The sequence below is a fragment of the Oryza glaberrima genome, chromosome 11 (genome assembly GCF_000147395.1).
Source record: "Oryza glaberrima chromosome 11, OglaRS2, whole genome shotgun sequence".
NCBI lineage: Eukaryota > Viridiplantae > Streptophyta > Magnoliopsida > Poales > Poaceae > Oryza > Oryza glaberrima.
The window spans coordinates 1,424,672-1,439,481 of NC_068336.1; the positions used below are offsets into that span (position 1 = coordinate 1,424,672).

Sequence of the window (14,810 nt, forward strand, 5' to 3'; positions counted from 1 at the left end):
CTTGAAATAAATAATAATTATTCCGATGGAACCTTCTACATGGTATAAGCTTAATGAATTAACTAAACTTCTTTTTAAATTAAAATAAAAATAGAAAATCTAACCTCTGAGTACCCGCAGGCTACAGCCCAAGGCGATTTGGGCCGGAAGCCCACAAACATACTGGGCCGACATTGTATGTGATGGAATTGGAGTTCCGGGCCAAAATTATATGCGTCGATGGACTCAGGACGGGAGTGCTTGCACCTGGTTGAGGCCCACAATATCACAAACGCATCATCAGGCGTGATGCAAAAAGTATGAAAAAGTTCGTTTTTACTCGCACAATTATTGGGCAAATCTGATTTGATTTGTATCACATAACCGTAAAACCCGAAAAAATTGGCGATCCCTTCCACTATTAAAGCTGATGCAAGACTCCCTCAACTATGGTGGCTTTTCGTTGATCAAAGAAATTAACAAAATAAATATAGGGTCCACATATAAATGACTACATCTCTCCTCCCTTCCCACTCTTTTTTCTCTCGGTTCCCTCGCCAAACTGTGAAGGCAGCCTGTGTGGTGGTGACATCTTCTCAAAGATAGGAAAGTGATGAGGTTCGGTTTGGTAGTTGAGCTCGAAGTCTCGAACGGTGGTTAACCAGGACAACAACGACATCTTTGGATGTGATGGAGGAGAGGGTGACAGCGGTGCTAGTGGGAACTGGACACCATATTATACTCCCTTGACTTGATGGCCACCTCCAAGCAGTTGCTCTGTCCCCGTGCTACTTCTTCTGTCGAGTTGCACCATCGACATCATGACAAGGTGCCTCAACTCCCCGAGCCTTAAGTCCTTGGCAACATCTCGCTCGAGCTCGAGCACCACGCTTGCCATCACCCCGTCGAACTTGAGTGACTCTTCCTCCGGACTGAGCCAACCCTCCTTGGCCCTCTCTGTTCCAACTGGCAGCATGGTTCGGTGGCATGCCTCTGGTGACGGTTGGCGAGCTGGGGTTGGCTTCCAGGTGGCGGAGGTTACACCCTAGGAGGCTTCTAGCAGTAGCATAAAACGGAGGGCCATGTACCACTCGGAGATGATCCATGGCGGCCCTCCCCTATACTCCCCTTCTTGTGTACTCTCTCTGTCCCAAAAAAACACAATCTAGGCAAGGATGTGACATCTCCTAATATAATGAATTTGGATAGCCCTTTGTCCAGATTCGTTGTACTAGAAAATGTCACATCCCCTTCTAGGTTTAGTTTTTTTTTTTTGGACGGAGGAGTACACTTGTAGTGGAGTGGCGGTGGCAATCTCTCTCTGTACTCGCTGAGTGAGAGAGAGGAGTAGGAGGGAGATAAGAGGGGAGGACCCCATTTTTTTCCAGGAGACTTACATTGGGTCTTGCCTATTTTTAACATTTTATTTTATTTTATAATTGGAATGGTAGGTAAGTGCCACGTTATATAAAAACTAGGCCAAAGTGACTCGTACACTCAACACTACAGAGGAGGAAACCTCACCATTAGCATCGCTTAGGGAGTTAAATTGATCTGGTTTCAACGGTTGAGGAGGTCTTTATACCTGATTTTACGATTGATGGACACGACCCAAAACCGCCCTATAGTTGAGGGAGAAAAATGGACTTTCTCCACCAAAATATGGTTAGTACCCTTGCATTTGAAATTTGAATTTTACCAGCAGACCTACTTATGGTATTAATTAATCAATCATGAATTTTACAGAATACAAGGAAGCATTATTCCTCCTTTCCTTATTTCCGTGTAGTAATGTAAAAATGATAGCAATGGATTAATACATAATTATCTTATCGATGCACCACAAACACCTCTATATAAAGCCTCCATATTATCTTGTTTGCTAGCGGTATGATCCTCGACTGTCCTGAAGATCGACTCCTAGAGAATGAGGTCTCTTCTTGCATTCTTTGCACCAAGCATATTGTTGGCTTCAACGACAACTACTGTTCATGGTGTACATATCGATCCCAATGACATTATCAAGACCATAGAGGTAAGAATTTCTACATTATGTTAATCTTCTTTATTTAGGATTGGTAAGGTTACTACTTGGCAGATATCCATGCATTAGCTATATATCATAGTATAAATATGTTTAATTTGTTAATCACAAGATGAATTCTCAAATCTAATATTCCTCATCTTCATATATACTCGATCTGGTTGAATTCATGAATTTATATATAGCTGAACAACTGAGGTCATTTTGGTCCAGGCAGTAATTTTTCCAGTGATCATTGGCCTTACCCCCCAAAAAAGTTTCATGTGCTAATTAAGTCTCACTTTGGTTTCTAATTGACAGAGCAAGTGCGGTGATATTATTGACTGCGTGGACATATACAAGCAACCAAGCCTCAAGAATCCATTGCTCAAAGATCATAAAATCCTGGTGCTGTACATACGTCTGAACATTTTCATTGTCGATTACTACTTTCTCTATTTCACGTTATAATTATAACTACAAAACATTTAGATTCTGAATAGATTCATGTATATGTTTCATATATGTACCCAAATATATATGGATGTTAGTAAATTTAGACGAGAGATGGAAAGACCAAAATCAAAATGTTTTAAATATAAAACATATAGAATATTATAATAGTTTTTTAAGGAATGCAACCATTTATACATGTATGTATGCAATTGTTAGAAAGAAAATAATACTACCTCTGTATTTTAATGTATGATGCCATTGACTTTTTTTTCCAAATTTTGACCATTCGTCTTATTCAAAAAATTTATATAATTATCATTTATTTTATTGTAACTTGATTTATTATCAAATGTTTTTAAACATGACATAAATATTTTCATATTTACATAAAAATTTTGAATAAAATGAATGGTCAAACATTGGTCAAAAAGTCAACGACGTCATTTATTAAAACACGGAGGGAGTAGTAAATTAAGGAGAGAATTAAGATCAAAGAACTAATTGCAGTTTAAGAGCTACTAGTACTGATGTATGTGATGAATATATATTGTTCAGTTTAAACCAAGCGTGGATCGTCCCAAGATAGTTGAGTAGATGGTGGTGTTGGGAGGAAACAACTCGTTCAAATTCGGGGAGCAGGCATGGCATCGAAGCGGTAGGTGCCCTGAAGGAAGCATCCCAATCCGAAGGACACCTGCTACTGCTACTGCAGATGCAAACCGAACTCTCCATTTCTTCTCCTCCTATGGCCGACCTCCTTCAAACAGTATTCATGATGAAGCTGGCAATAATAATTATAATCTAGAAGTAAGTAATAATACTACTATACTCCCTCCGTCAGAAAAAAAAAACTCAATCCGACCCCTTCTAGGATCATGAATTTGGATAAAGGTAGGCCAGATTTATTATATTAGAAAAGGTTAAATCTTCTTCTAGGTTGATTTTTTTTTAAAGGAAGGTTGATGTTTTTTTTGACGAAGGGAGTATAGCACTAGTGATTATATTAATTTAATCATCAAATTAAACATATATAAGGTGATGGATTAGTATGATGTGTGCGCAAATTGTAGCGGCATATGGAGTGAATGGGCCATATCACGGTGCATCGGCGTGGCTTCCTATATGGAAAGTTGGGGTGGGACCCTCTGAATTCTCCAAGAGCTACCTCGCCATCGCCAGTCCAACAGTCAGGGAATTTACGCCAATCCCAGGCAAAGATCCACCCAACATCGACAACCAAATTGCTCTCGGAATCGCCGTACGTGCCCGTTACCATTTCTATATATTTATTTTTGTATGTGTATATGTTACCGGCCAGTTATCACTTTTATATGTATGTATACCATATGTGTCACGTACATACCAACGATGTTACGTTAATTTGTTGTTTATATATGCAGGTTTACCCTCAATTTTTTTGTGACGATCTTCCTCGGCTCTACATATACTCCATTGTAAAGTGTCTCTCCTACCTTATAACGAATTGCATACATACTGTTTTCATTAGAAGTACAAAAATTATTTGGTCACTTTTATTTAATTTGAATATATTCTACAGAAAATTGAATGTTTGAATTAAATACCAAAAATAAATATTCAGTTGTTTCTTGACATGTAGGCCCCTATGAATCTCCTAATTCTTAGTACGCTAATTAGATTTATTATTATTATTATTATTATTATTATTATTATTATTATTATTATTATTATTATTATTACTTTCCTGTGATGTATTAATAGAAGGATCACATAATTCTTTTATTCAATATTGCACATGATGGATAATCAACTGTCAGGATCAGTAGGAGTCCTCTACTCCTCTTACCTGCATAGTGGTAAGATAGTTAGATAGAGCATACTAGCTAGATTTAAAACAGCTAGCTAATTTTCTTAAAACTCTTTTTTTTTCTTTAAGAAGATGACACAAATTAATTAGGTGCATGCTAGTTAAAGTTGGTGATGTCAGCTGGTATGTACAGCACAGTCTACAGTGCTCTATAGCTACTCACTGGTGTAATTAATGCATGGGATATATATATTCAGAACGATGGTGGCGTGAAATTAAAGTGCTTCAACCTTGAGTGTTCTTTCGTCCAGACCAGCAAAAAGCACGCCATTGGTGCTAAATACGACAAGTTTTCCACGGTTGGTGGAACCACCTACTTCACCCACGTCGTAATATACAGGGTGCGTAGGTCATCTGTCCTAAAACATACTCCCTCCGTATTATTATTATAATGTATAACGTCATTGACTTTTTATTATCGTTTGATCATTTATTTTATTTAAAAAATTATGTAATTTATCATTTATTTTATTATAACCTGATTTATCATTAAATGTTCTTTAAGAATGACATAAATATTTTTATATTTGTACAAAAATTTTGAATAAGACAAATGGTTAAACGTTGTTTAAAAATTCAACAGTGTCATACATTAAAATACATAGGGAGTATATAATATTTTCTTGTTGCATTGTGTATAAACATCACTCAGCTGCTAGCTAGTTAGAAATACTTTTTTTAAGTATCTAGAAATATACTTATATATTTTTAAGGATGAAGAAGAGAATGGTACGCGGCACGTATATATGTATTGCAATGATTATGGGATACATATATGTAATAAAAGGAGATTGATTAATTATATACTAGTAATTAATATATCCATGCTAACGCTACGACGATATTTGACAATATACCTTAATGCATTTTGAATAAAATTTTCTTTATAAGAAAATTATTTGTCATATTATAATGTCCTAAATAATTATATACTTTGATGCTTATCTCCATATGAAACACATGCGATATTATCTTGTTAAACTGTAAGTCTATATATATAATCCCAAAAATCACAATTTAGAAATCACATCTCAATTTTCAACCAGCAAACATAACAATAAATTACATGCTCCACACATTTTATTCAATAAAATCAACTATAGAAATCACAAATGACTAACACTTGTGTAGGAAGACATAGAGCTAGCATGAGTAATCTATGCTATATATTGGGAAAGCGATAGCTAGGAGGCTTCTCAATCGTATCGCAGAACGTACCATTAATTTTGTTTTAGCAACAGAACTTGTTTTAGTATTCAGAAATTAAATTGATTAATTATATATAAGAGTGGATGATGCAGGATGATGGGCCGGCGGTGTGGTGGGTGTCGCTGATGGATGAGCCGATCGTCTACTTCCACGAGAGCGCATTCGCGGCGCCCTTCATCGAGAGCTTCCACAACGAGATGGGAGGACACGTGCTGGACAGGAGGCCAGGAGGGCGGCACACGCTCACCCCGATGGGCAGCGGCATGTACCCCTCCGATGGCCTCCAGAACGCAGCCTGCATCCATGCCTACCTTGCCATCGCCTACACCGGCGCCGACCAGGTCGACGACCCCGTCAACTCCATCGTCACCCACCCAAAGTGCTACGACGTCAAGGACGATGGCCCCGACCTCTATCGCCCCGGCATCAATGTCGCCTTTGGTGGCCCTGGTGGATACGACTGTGATCACAACTAGTAATAATTAGTTAACTACCTCATCTCTCTTTCATTACGTAACATGAATGAATAATTCATGAATGTGGGGCGTGTTTGAAAAACTAATGAAAAATCAAGTGTTGTTTTGGGAAGATGTTCATTACACACTGACAAAAGAAGTAAAAAATATACATTATTTTTAGAGTTTTTGCAGTTATATATATGTTTTTGAAAGAATTATGAAAATATACACGTACCGTGGTACGAGGACGCGTGACTAATTGTTTGGCGCGGTAGGGGACCAACGGCTAGGTCAATCTTCCCAATCAGCTACCACGTGCCACGGCGCGGGATTGTCCCAACCATCGGTCCGGCACCTTCGCGCCACGCTAAATAATTGGTCGTGTGTTCACACGTAACGGTACGTGTATATATTTTTCTATTTTTTTTCAAGAGTATGTATATAACTGAAAAAGCCAAAAACAATGTATAATTTTAATTTCTTTTCTCTGACGTACACCAAGTAATGGTCCATAGCTAGCAATCATATAGACAAGTATGTTTTTTTAAAAAAATCAAATAACTATAGTGGTATGTGAGAAATGAGGAATATTTCCTCGAATGAAACAGTTTTCAACGTTTCTTATCCATCGAGAGACAAGGAAGAAGTGTTGAACCCGTGGCGTCGGCTCCCCGCTCCCCCAACTCGCGCGGTTGCTGGTTGCTGTCGCCATCGCTTCCTCCCATTCTCTTCTCCACGACTGGGTTATCGAGCTCCGGCGAACCCGCCATGGCGGACTGGCCGACGGCAGAGCTGAGGCGAATCAGCGGCAGACAGGAGAAGCTCCCCAATACGCTCTCCTTTTCCAGTTTCCCCAACTCTAGCTAGAAGCCAATCAGAAGCGCCAGCCAGGGGAAAGCAGAGAGTCGTCGATCCCTCTCGTCGCCGTTGTTCTCGTCGGCATCACCTACAGTATTGTCCGTACGTGTGCGTTCGACGGCCTTCCTCCATCCGGTAGAGTTTGCTTCCTCCACCTTGACCACATGATGTTCGACGAAATGCCTAGCAAGGTTAAGGTTCTGTCACTTTCTTCTTCCAAAACTGATTGTCATCCTGCGTTTCTTTGCTATTTTGCACAACCTTGTGGAACAATAATAAAAGAAAATTAATTAGTCCTCCATATTTGGTTGTTTCTACAGATGACAAGTTAGTTTACCTTGTTGGTATTACAGATAACAATGCATCCAATTTCTTTGTTGCAGATTGACAAATCGACATTGATTCACATATCCATTTTTGCATGCCGATGGTGTTTTGTGAGCTCTAAGTAAGGCCTGATTCTGAATATACAACTGAATGGCATCTATAGCGTTTGGTCAAAGAAATCTGCGTGTCTTTCCCCTCAGAAGGCACATATGGGATGCGGTGTTTCAGCATGGTCCTTATAATTGCACCATACAGAGGAGGTGGAAAAAGCCAGTTGATTCAGCAAGAACTCGACAGGAAGGCAGAACAAGAGATCATAAACTGGACAAGCTGATGATTCAACTGAAGAACCTGAGGCTAGCTTTGGATTTACACGAGTTGATATCTCAGCAGAGGAATGGCTTTGCATCTCTCCAACTCCTCTCCAGGTGGAGACATGAGGTTGGCCTAAATATTGAGATTGGCGCTTTCCTTAAGAAATATCCCCACATTTTTTACATTTATGTGCACCCAGTCAAAAGGAATGAATGCTGTAAGGTCACCCCAAAAATGGCTGAATTGATTGCAGAAGAAGATGCTTTCATCAGGGAAAATGAGCCTGCTATTGTTAAGCGGCTGAAGAAGCTCCTCATGCTAATGAAAGATGGAACTCTGAATATGCATGCATTGTGGCTCATAAGAAGGGAACTTGGCCTGCCTGATGACTATAGGTGCTCTATACTAACAAACCATCAGTCTGATTTTTCTCTAGGTTCCCCTGATACTCTGACATTGGTCACTAGGGATGAAAGTCTAGCTGTAGCTGATGTTGAAGAATGAAGAGCGAAGGAATATACAGAAAAATGGTTAGCTGAATCTGAGACAAAATATGTTTTTCCTATAAACTTGCCAGCCGGCTTTAAGATCGAGAATGGTTTTAGGGGAAAGCTTGGGAACTGGCAGAGGCTTCCCTATACTAAGGCTTATGATAAGAATGATTTGCATCCAATCCACAATGTCGGGCGGCTCGAGAAACGTATTGTTGGCATTCTTCATGAACTTTTAAGCTTGACAGTAGAAAAGATGATACCACTTGAGAGGTTGTCCCACTTCAGAAGACCTTTTGGTATGGAGGTAAACCTGCGGGAGCTTATTCTTAAGCACCTTGGCATTTTCTACATCTCAACCAAAGGAAGCACACAGCATGTCCTTGTTAGAGAGAGTTACAGTAAGGGATGCCTGGTTGATCCAAACCCTGTCTATAATGTAAGAAGGAAAATGCTAGGTCTTATTTTGTCAGGACGTCGTGGCATTGATGAAATGGACAGTCCATTTCGGTTTACTGAGGAACACAATCAGGAAAGTAGTAACGAGTTATAGAATCACATGTGCCAGACAAATACTGAAGGCCTTGTTGGAAGCTCAAAGTGGCATTTGTCAGAGAATTAGCCTAATGATCAGGAAGGCAATTTATATGAGCATTCTTATAATGCTTATATGTGTATCATTTCTACAAGGATATACTTGGGAAGTTCAAGAATCATATGGCTTAGAAGACCGCAAACCATTTTCTTAATCTCTTGACCATCTATGGTGTTTGCAACTCTTGACACGTCGGTGGTAGAGTGTCATCTGGTGAAGATCTTAGAAGCTTGTGCAAGCTAAGAAAATCAGCTGTCATGAGCAACGGCACTGCACCTAGAGAAGAAGGAATGCATCATAGTGCTTGGCAGCTATAACAATGCAGTGGCACTCGAGTAGGGTCAGTTGCTGAACCCCGGAGTCCTCCATAGATTATTAATTTTGACAGTACTACACTGATTTATTTTATTGCAGAGATAGCTCCAATGAAGACCTAGGGGCAGTCATTTATGCTTTGGACTGATCTATTGTAAGGACAATAATCGTTTTCTAGGGAAAGGTTTTTCAAAGAGAAGGAGCTCTGCATCATCGTCTTCGAGCAGTTCTTTCTTTGAATTACGAGCAAGCTGCTGTAGAATACAGCAAGGAAGTTCGTAAGAGATGGGACATAATCTGGAAGAGACAACAGATGCCAACAGAGAGGTCAGAAGATATCGCACTGCACCCTGTCTGAGACCACAGCTATCATCTTCCCCAAAGCAAACTTGTTGAATGAAAGGTGCTGTTGATAAGAACTGGCAATTTCTTCCATACACAAATCTCTACTAAGCTCGTGTTATCTACATTTACATCTTGATGTCAAATTTGCATGGTTGTTTTCATTTTGTTGGTCAGTGAATTATATGTCAATAATGGTATCTTGATGTCAAATTTGCATGATTGTTTTCGTTTTGTTGGTCAGTGAATGATATGCCAGTAATAGTAACAATGCAGTTGTTTGGAATATGATGCAATGATTATTCAGAAGTGGATTATGAATCATGTTTAATACCTTTCTAGCATTCATATTTTTTGGAATATGATGCAATGAATCATGTTTATTCAGAAGTGGATTATGAATTTGGACTTCCCAAAACTTGCATCACACTCACTAAGTTAGATTGTTCCTTCCAAGCTAATGTAATTGTAGTATTGTTTGCTCCCATATGCACGAACCTGGACCTGAAGAATCCAATCCAGAGAATGATACATGGATAGGATAATCGTAACAATTATCTAGACAGTGATGTTGCATTAGAAGTTTAGAACTCTCAAGTTACTGACCCTGTTCAAATATAGTGACTGACCGGAACTGATCCATATATTTTTTTGACCATTCTAGCAAGTTCAACGAAGAGATAAGAGTCATCCTGAAGCATCATCATTCGGCTGTATATTCATGCATGGGAGGGACCTACTGAATACCGATTTTGATCACTTGTTTCAAGCATATCCAAATGTTCTCTTTGCAGATAATTTATTTAAGGTGCATCTTAGGGATGTTTGTTTTGGCTATATATTCAAGGTAAATGTCATTTTCTAATAGAAAAAAAACCCAACCAGAAGTTCTTCTCCTCTGCAGGATAACTTCAAAAAAGTCAAAAACTGCAGAGAAATATTCCAAAACGCCACGCCAACCGCACTGTGAGTTTCTGACTAAATCAGAACTGTCATTCAAGATACATTGCACCACATGCAACAAAGTAGTAGTCAAGCTATGCTCATCCAATCTCTGAAGCTCAGACCATCTCTCCAAGACTGCAACCATGGATGCTCCATTTCTTTCTACTTCCCTTGCTGTTCTTGCCACCCTCTTTTTGCTTGCTCTACCATTGAGTGCTGCAACTCATGATATTCTACCACTGAAATCCTCTCTATTTGTTGAAGAGTATGAAACCAACATCCTGCAGTCATCTGATGGCACATTCTCATGTGGCTTCTACAACATCACTAACGCCTACAACATCACTAGCGCCTTCACCTTCTCAATTTGGTACTCCAATTCAGCTGACAAGGCCATCGTATGGAGCGCAAACCGTGGCCGTCCCGTGCACTCAAGGAGATCAGAGATCACTCTGCGCAAGGATGGAAACATAGTCCTCACTGACTATGACGGCACAGTCGTGTGGCAAACTGACGGTAAATTCCCTAATGTTCGATATGTTCAATTATTGAACACTGGTAACCTTGTCTTGAAGAACTCCAGTGGAAACATTGTTTGGCAAAGTTTCGATTCACCGACAGACACTTTGCTTCCTACTCAACGCATTCTCGCTACAACAAAGTTAGTCTCTACCACTGGGTTACAGGTTCCTAGTCACTATACCTTCCGTTTCAGCGATCAGTCGATATTGTCACTTATATATGATGACACTAATGTTTCCGGCGTATACTGGCCAGATCCTGATTACCTGTACTATGAGAATAATAGGAACCTTTATAACAGTACAAGGATAGGTAGTCTTGATGATTATGGAGATTTTTTTTCGAGTGATCTTGCTAAGCATCAAGCCCGTGTTGCCTCTGATAGAAGCTTGGGGATTAAAAGAAGGCTTACCTTGGATTATGATGGTAATCTTAGACTCTATAGCTTGAATAACTCAGATGGAACATGGACAGTTTCATGGATTGCTCAACCTCAAACATGCATGACTCATGGTTTATGTGGTCCATATGGAATCTGCCACTATTCACCTACAGCAAGATGTTCATGCCCACCTGGTTATAAGATGAGGAATCCGGGTAACTGGACACAAGGTTGCATGCCTATTGTCGAAATTGCATGCGATGGTAAACAGAATGTAACATTTTTGCAACTTCGAAACACTGATTTTTGGGGTTCTGATCAACAACGTATTGAAAAGGTACCTTGGGAGGTGTGTTGGAACACTTGCATAAGTGACTGCACATGCAAGGGATTTCAATACCAAGAAGGAAATGGTACATGCTATCCAAAATCTTTTCTCTTTAATGGAAGGACTTTCCCAACACCTTTTGTGCGAACGATGTATATCAAACTTCCTTCAAGTTTGGATGTTTCAGAAAAACCCATTCCACAGTCTAGTATACATGATTATACACTAAGTGGACTTGACTGTGATCATTTAAACACAATAACCACAGAGGCAGTTCGTAACATGAATAAGATTGGTGGGGAGGAACCAAAATGGTTCTACTTCTATGGGTTTATCGGTGTGTTTTTCATTGTTGAGGTTTTCTTCTTCGCATTTGCATGGTTCTTTGTCTTGAGGAAGGAGATGCGGTCATCTCAAGTATGGATAGCTGAGGAAGGCTACAGGGTGATGACTAGTCATTTCCGAATGTATAGTCATAGAGAGCTGGTTAAGGCAACTGAAAGGTTTAAACATGAGCTTGGATGGGGAGGTTCAGGAGTTGTCTATAAGGGAATATTGGATGACGATCGAGCAGTGGTCATAAAAAAGTTGGAAAATGTCACGCAAAATAGGGAGGAGTTTCAGGATGAGTTGCATGTTATTTCAAGAATCAACCATATGAACCTAGTAAGAATATATGGTTTTTGCTCAGAAAGATTCCATAGATTGCTGGTCTTAGAGTATGTTGAGAATGGATCATTGGCTAATGTACTGTTCAACAGTAAAATCTTGTTAGATTGGAAGCAAAGGTTTAATATTGCTTTAGGCGTTGCAAAGGGACTGGCTTATCTTCACCATGAGTGCCTAGAGTGGGTCATTCACTGCAACCTAAAGCCAGAGAACATTTTGCTGGATGAGAATTTAGAACCTAAGATCACTGACTTTGGGTTGGCAAAGCTGCTTAGTAGATCTGGCTCTAATCAAAATGTTTCACGAGCACGAGGGACCATAGGTTACATTGCTCCAGAATGGATATCTGGTTTACCAATAACAGCAAAGGTTGATGTATATAGTTATGGAGTCGTTCTTCTTGAGCTAGTGTCAGGAAGACGAGTCTTTGATTTAATCGTTGGAGAGGATAAGACGAAGGTGCATGAGATGCTCAAGAAGTTTATTAAGATGATTTGTTATAGATTGGACAATGAGAAATCATTGTGGTTAGCAGAGTTCGTAGATTCCAGAGTGGGTGATGAATTCAACTACTTGCAAGCAAAAATTTTGGTAAAGTTGGCTGTGTCCTGCTTGGAGGAAGATAGGAAGAAAAGGCCAACAATGGAATCAATAGTGGAGAGCCTCCTTTCAGTTGATTTAGCTAGAAGTTAATAAAATAATAATGTACCGAAGGGAGAATATTTATAATATTGGAGTCCCTTAGTGGTATGTTATTGCGAGGACCATACTAATTCTAGAAGTCTTCATTTCCTAGGATTACTGTAATGTATATAACGTTCTATATAATTGTGTGTTTTACTTATATCTCGTAATTTTTCCATGTTATTTAGTAATGGTCTAATGGAATGGTGGTGGTATATTTTTCTAGTTTTTTCATATTGGCAAAGTAATGCACATTTTGGGGTTGCAGTTTTCTGAATTGACCTTTGATCAAATTTCTGCTCACTAAATTTAGTTGGATCATGTTAGTCTATTTTCCTTGATATGCATATCCCATAACATTTTCTATTTTCATCACATATACAAATTTGTGTGGAGGAAAGTTCTAAATACTGTGATAATTACCAAACATGTAATTCAAAAGGTACTCACATGTACCAGGCAGATAATCTAAGTAGTTCTCAAATGCTTACTGTGAAAATCCCATGGCATTTTTTTCTTTCAGCAAATAATAATGTGGCCAGTTCTCTATTACTAAAAGAAATGTTCATTGTCAATGCTCAAGTCACTCAGATATTATTTCATGTTGTATGGAACATTGATCGCAACATCCAGGTACCAAAAAGATATATCCTGGTCAGTAAGATAGCAGTTTGTATAAAAAGCTTCTGTTGACAGCAGCTATCATGCCCATAGGCTATATAATCAACACATTAGCATATAAATTGGAGGATTCCCATTGCTTCCACAAAAAAAGTATAAATGATGGCAATTTGGGCAAACACTTATAACTATTCTTCATCATGTAAACAGTAAGGTGTATGCTCCCTCGAGTATGTCTCCATACCTGATCTATTTTGTTGTTCTATACTTGTATGCTCTGTTTTGTTGCTAATAATTTTAATTTTTTAAACACTCATTTAAACATCAACATCCTCAAGGCTGCGCAGCAAACTAAAGGTCAGTTCATATACTTCATTTGATTGTGCAAGTGCAGAGTAGCCACCATGAACCATCATCTGCTAGCTGTATATGTCCCCACCATGATTGCTGGGTTTTTAGCTGGTCTTGTTATTTTCATTGATCTGTCCTAGATAAATCACTTTCCATAAGGACTTTTAGTCGAGCTCGATCAGGGTGCAGGTAAGGTCGGAATGCCTGTCTTCAGACTGCTGTATACAACCCATGCTTCTCAGAATTGCAATGTGCTGAAGAAAAATCCGACACGTTGAACCTTCAGTAACACAAGCAATGGTGTGAATAAACAGAGGAAATATAATGGTCTTTTTCCAACAATAACCTTTCCTACTAACTTTAAGGTTGAGAGGTTTTCTTGACAAGTTCATTCTCGTAGCAAAGTACAACTGCAAGTACTCGTCATCAGGACAACTTTAAAGAAGTCATGAACTGCAGAATACTCAGATGTCACACAAATTGAATGTAAATTTTAGACTAAGACCAATAACCTATCAGATTTTCATGCACGATTTACTGGAGAACCTGAAATAAAGCATTAGTACTCTATATTCATCTGAGAAAAGAGGGAACGAGTTGCATCAACAACAATGAGTCTCAAGAAAGGAAGAAAATGGCGTCTGATTTTTCAATCCAATTAAGATGAGAGAACCACAATTATTAAAAAGGAAGAAAAAGAGTGGAAACAACATGCTTACTCAAAAAGGAATGACGGTGCCAGGAAAAAAAAACAGGATTACTGAACTGAAGTTGATCGGCGATTTTAATGAGATCGGTGCAGAATAAAACAAACTTTTGTTCACCTAATTTTTGCTGTATTACATAACTGTAATACAGATGCACTTGGCATCTTCCTGCTTTCTCCACTGTTTGCAATAGATGAGGAATGAATGCAAGAAATAAAAAAAACTTTGTATCCAGTGATTCTGGATTGTTGTATATAAATGTGTATATGCAAGAAAGCTGTGTTCTGGATCAATGTGACCATGGATTAAGTAAGTAATTGATTGTATTTGTTTTTGCACAAAAATGAGTATTAGTGGCGGTTCGCTGCCCAAACCGGCACCGACGAT

At 39.0% G+C, this 14,810-nt stretch overlaps 3 protein-coding genes across 6 annotated transcripts; all 3 read left to right on the plus strand.

The window, feature by feature from the left end:
- The first annotated feature begins 1,906 nt into the window (after window positions 1-1,906).
- On the plus strand, window positions 1,907-5,989 carry LOC127754591 (uncharacterized). The gene is made up of 5 exons (XM_052280166.1): window positions 1,907-2,014; window positions 2,324-2,423; window positions 3,529-3,716; window positions 4,556-4,645; window positions 5,606-5,989. Exons 1-5 carry the CDS (start codon window positions 1,907-1,909, stop codon window positions 5,987-5,989), a joined length of 870 nt encoding a protein of 289 aa, XP_052136126.1.
- A 631-nt stretch (window positions 5,990-6,620) lies between these two features.
- LOC127754877 (putative receptor protein kinase ZmPK1) lies at window positions 6,621-12,904 on the plus strand. Of its 4 annotated transcripts, none has more exons than XM_052280476.1 (5): window positions 6,621-7,020; window positions 7,213-8,897; window positions 8,972-9,275; window positions 9,879-10,022; window positions 10,119-12,904. In XM_052280476.1, exon 5 carries the CDS (start codon window positions 10,303-10,305, stop codon window positions 12,751-12,753), a length of 2,451 nt encoding a protein of 816 aa, XP_052136436.1. In that variant the 5' UTR covers window positions 6,621-7,020; window positions 7,213-8,897; window positions 8,972-9,275; window positions 9,879-10,022; window positions 10,119-10,302; the 3' UTR covers window positions 12,754-12,904. The 4 variants fall into 4 exon arrangements, with proteins under 4 accessions (XP_052136436.1, XP_052136435.1, XP_052136433.1 ...); XM_052280475.1 differs by having other exon boundaries at window positions 7,213-7,597; window positions 7,725-9,275; XM_052280473.1 differs by having other exon boundaries at window positions 7,213-9,275.
- LOC127754594 (protein ROOT PRIMORDIUM DEFECTIVE 1-like) lies at window positions 7,706-9,230 on the plus strand. Its single transcript, XM_052280168.1, has 3 exons — window positions 7,706-7,946; window positions 8,049-8,401; window positions 9,051-9,230. The coding sequence occupies exons 1-3, from the start codon at window positions 7,706-7,708 to the stop codon at window positions 9,228-9,230; spliced, it is 774 nt and encodes a 257-aa protein (XP_052136128.1).
- Window positions 12,905-14,810: the final 1,906 nt, after the last annotated feature.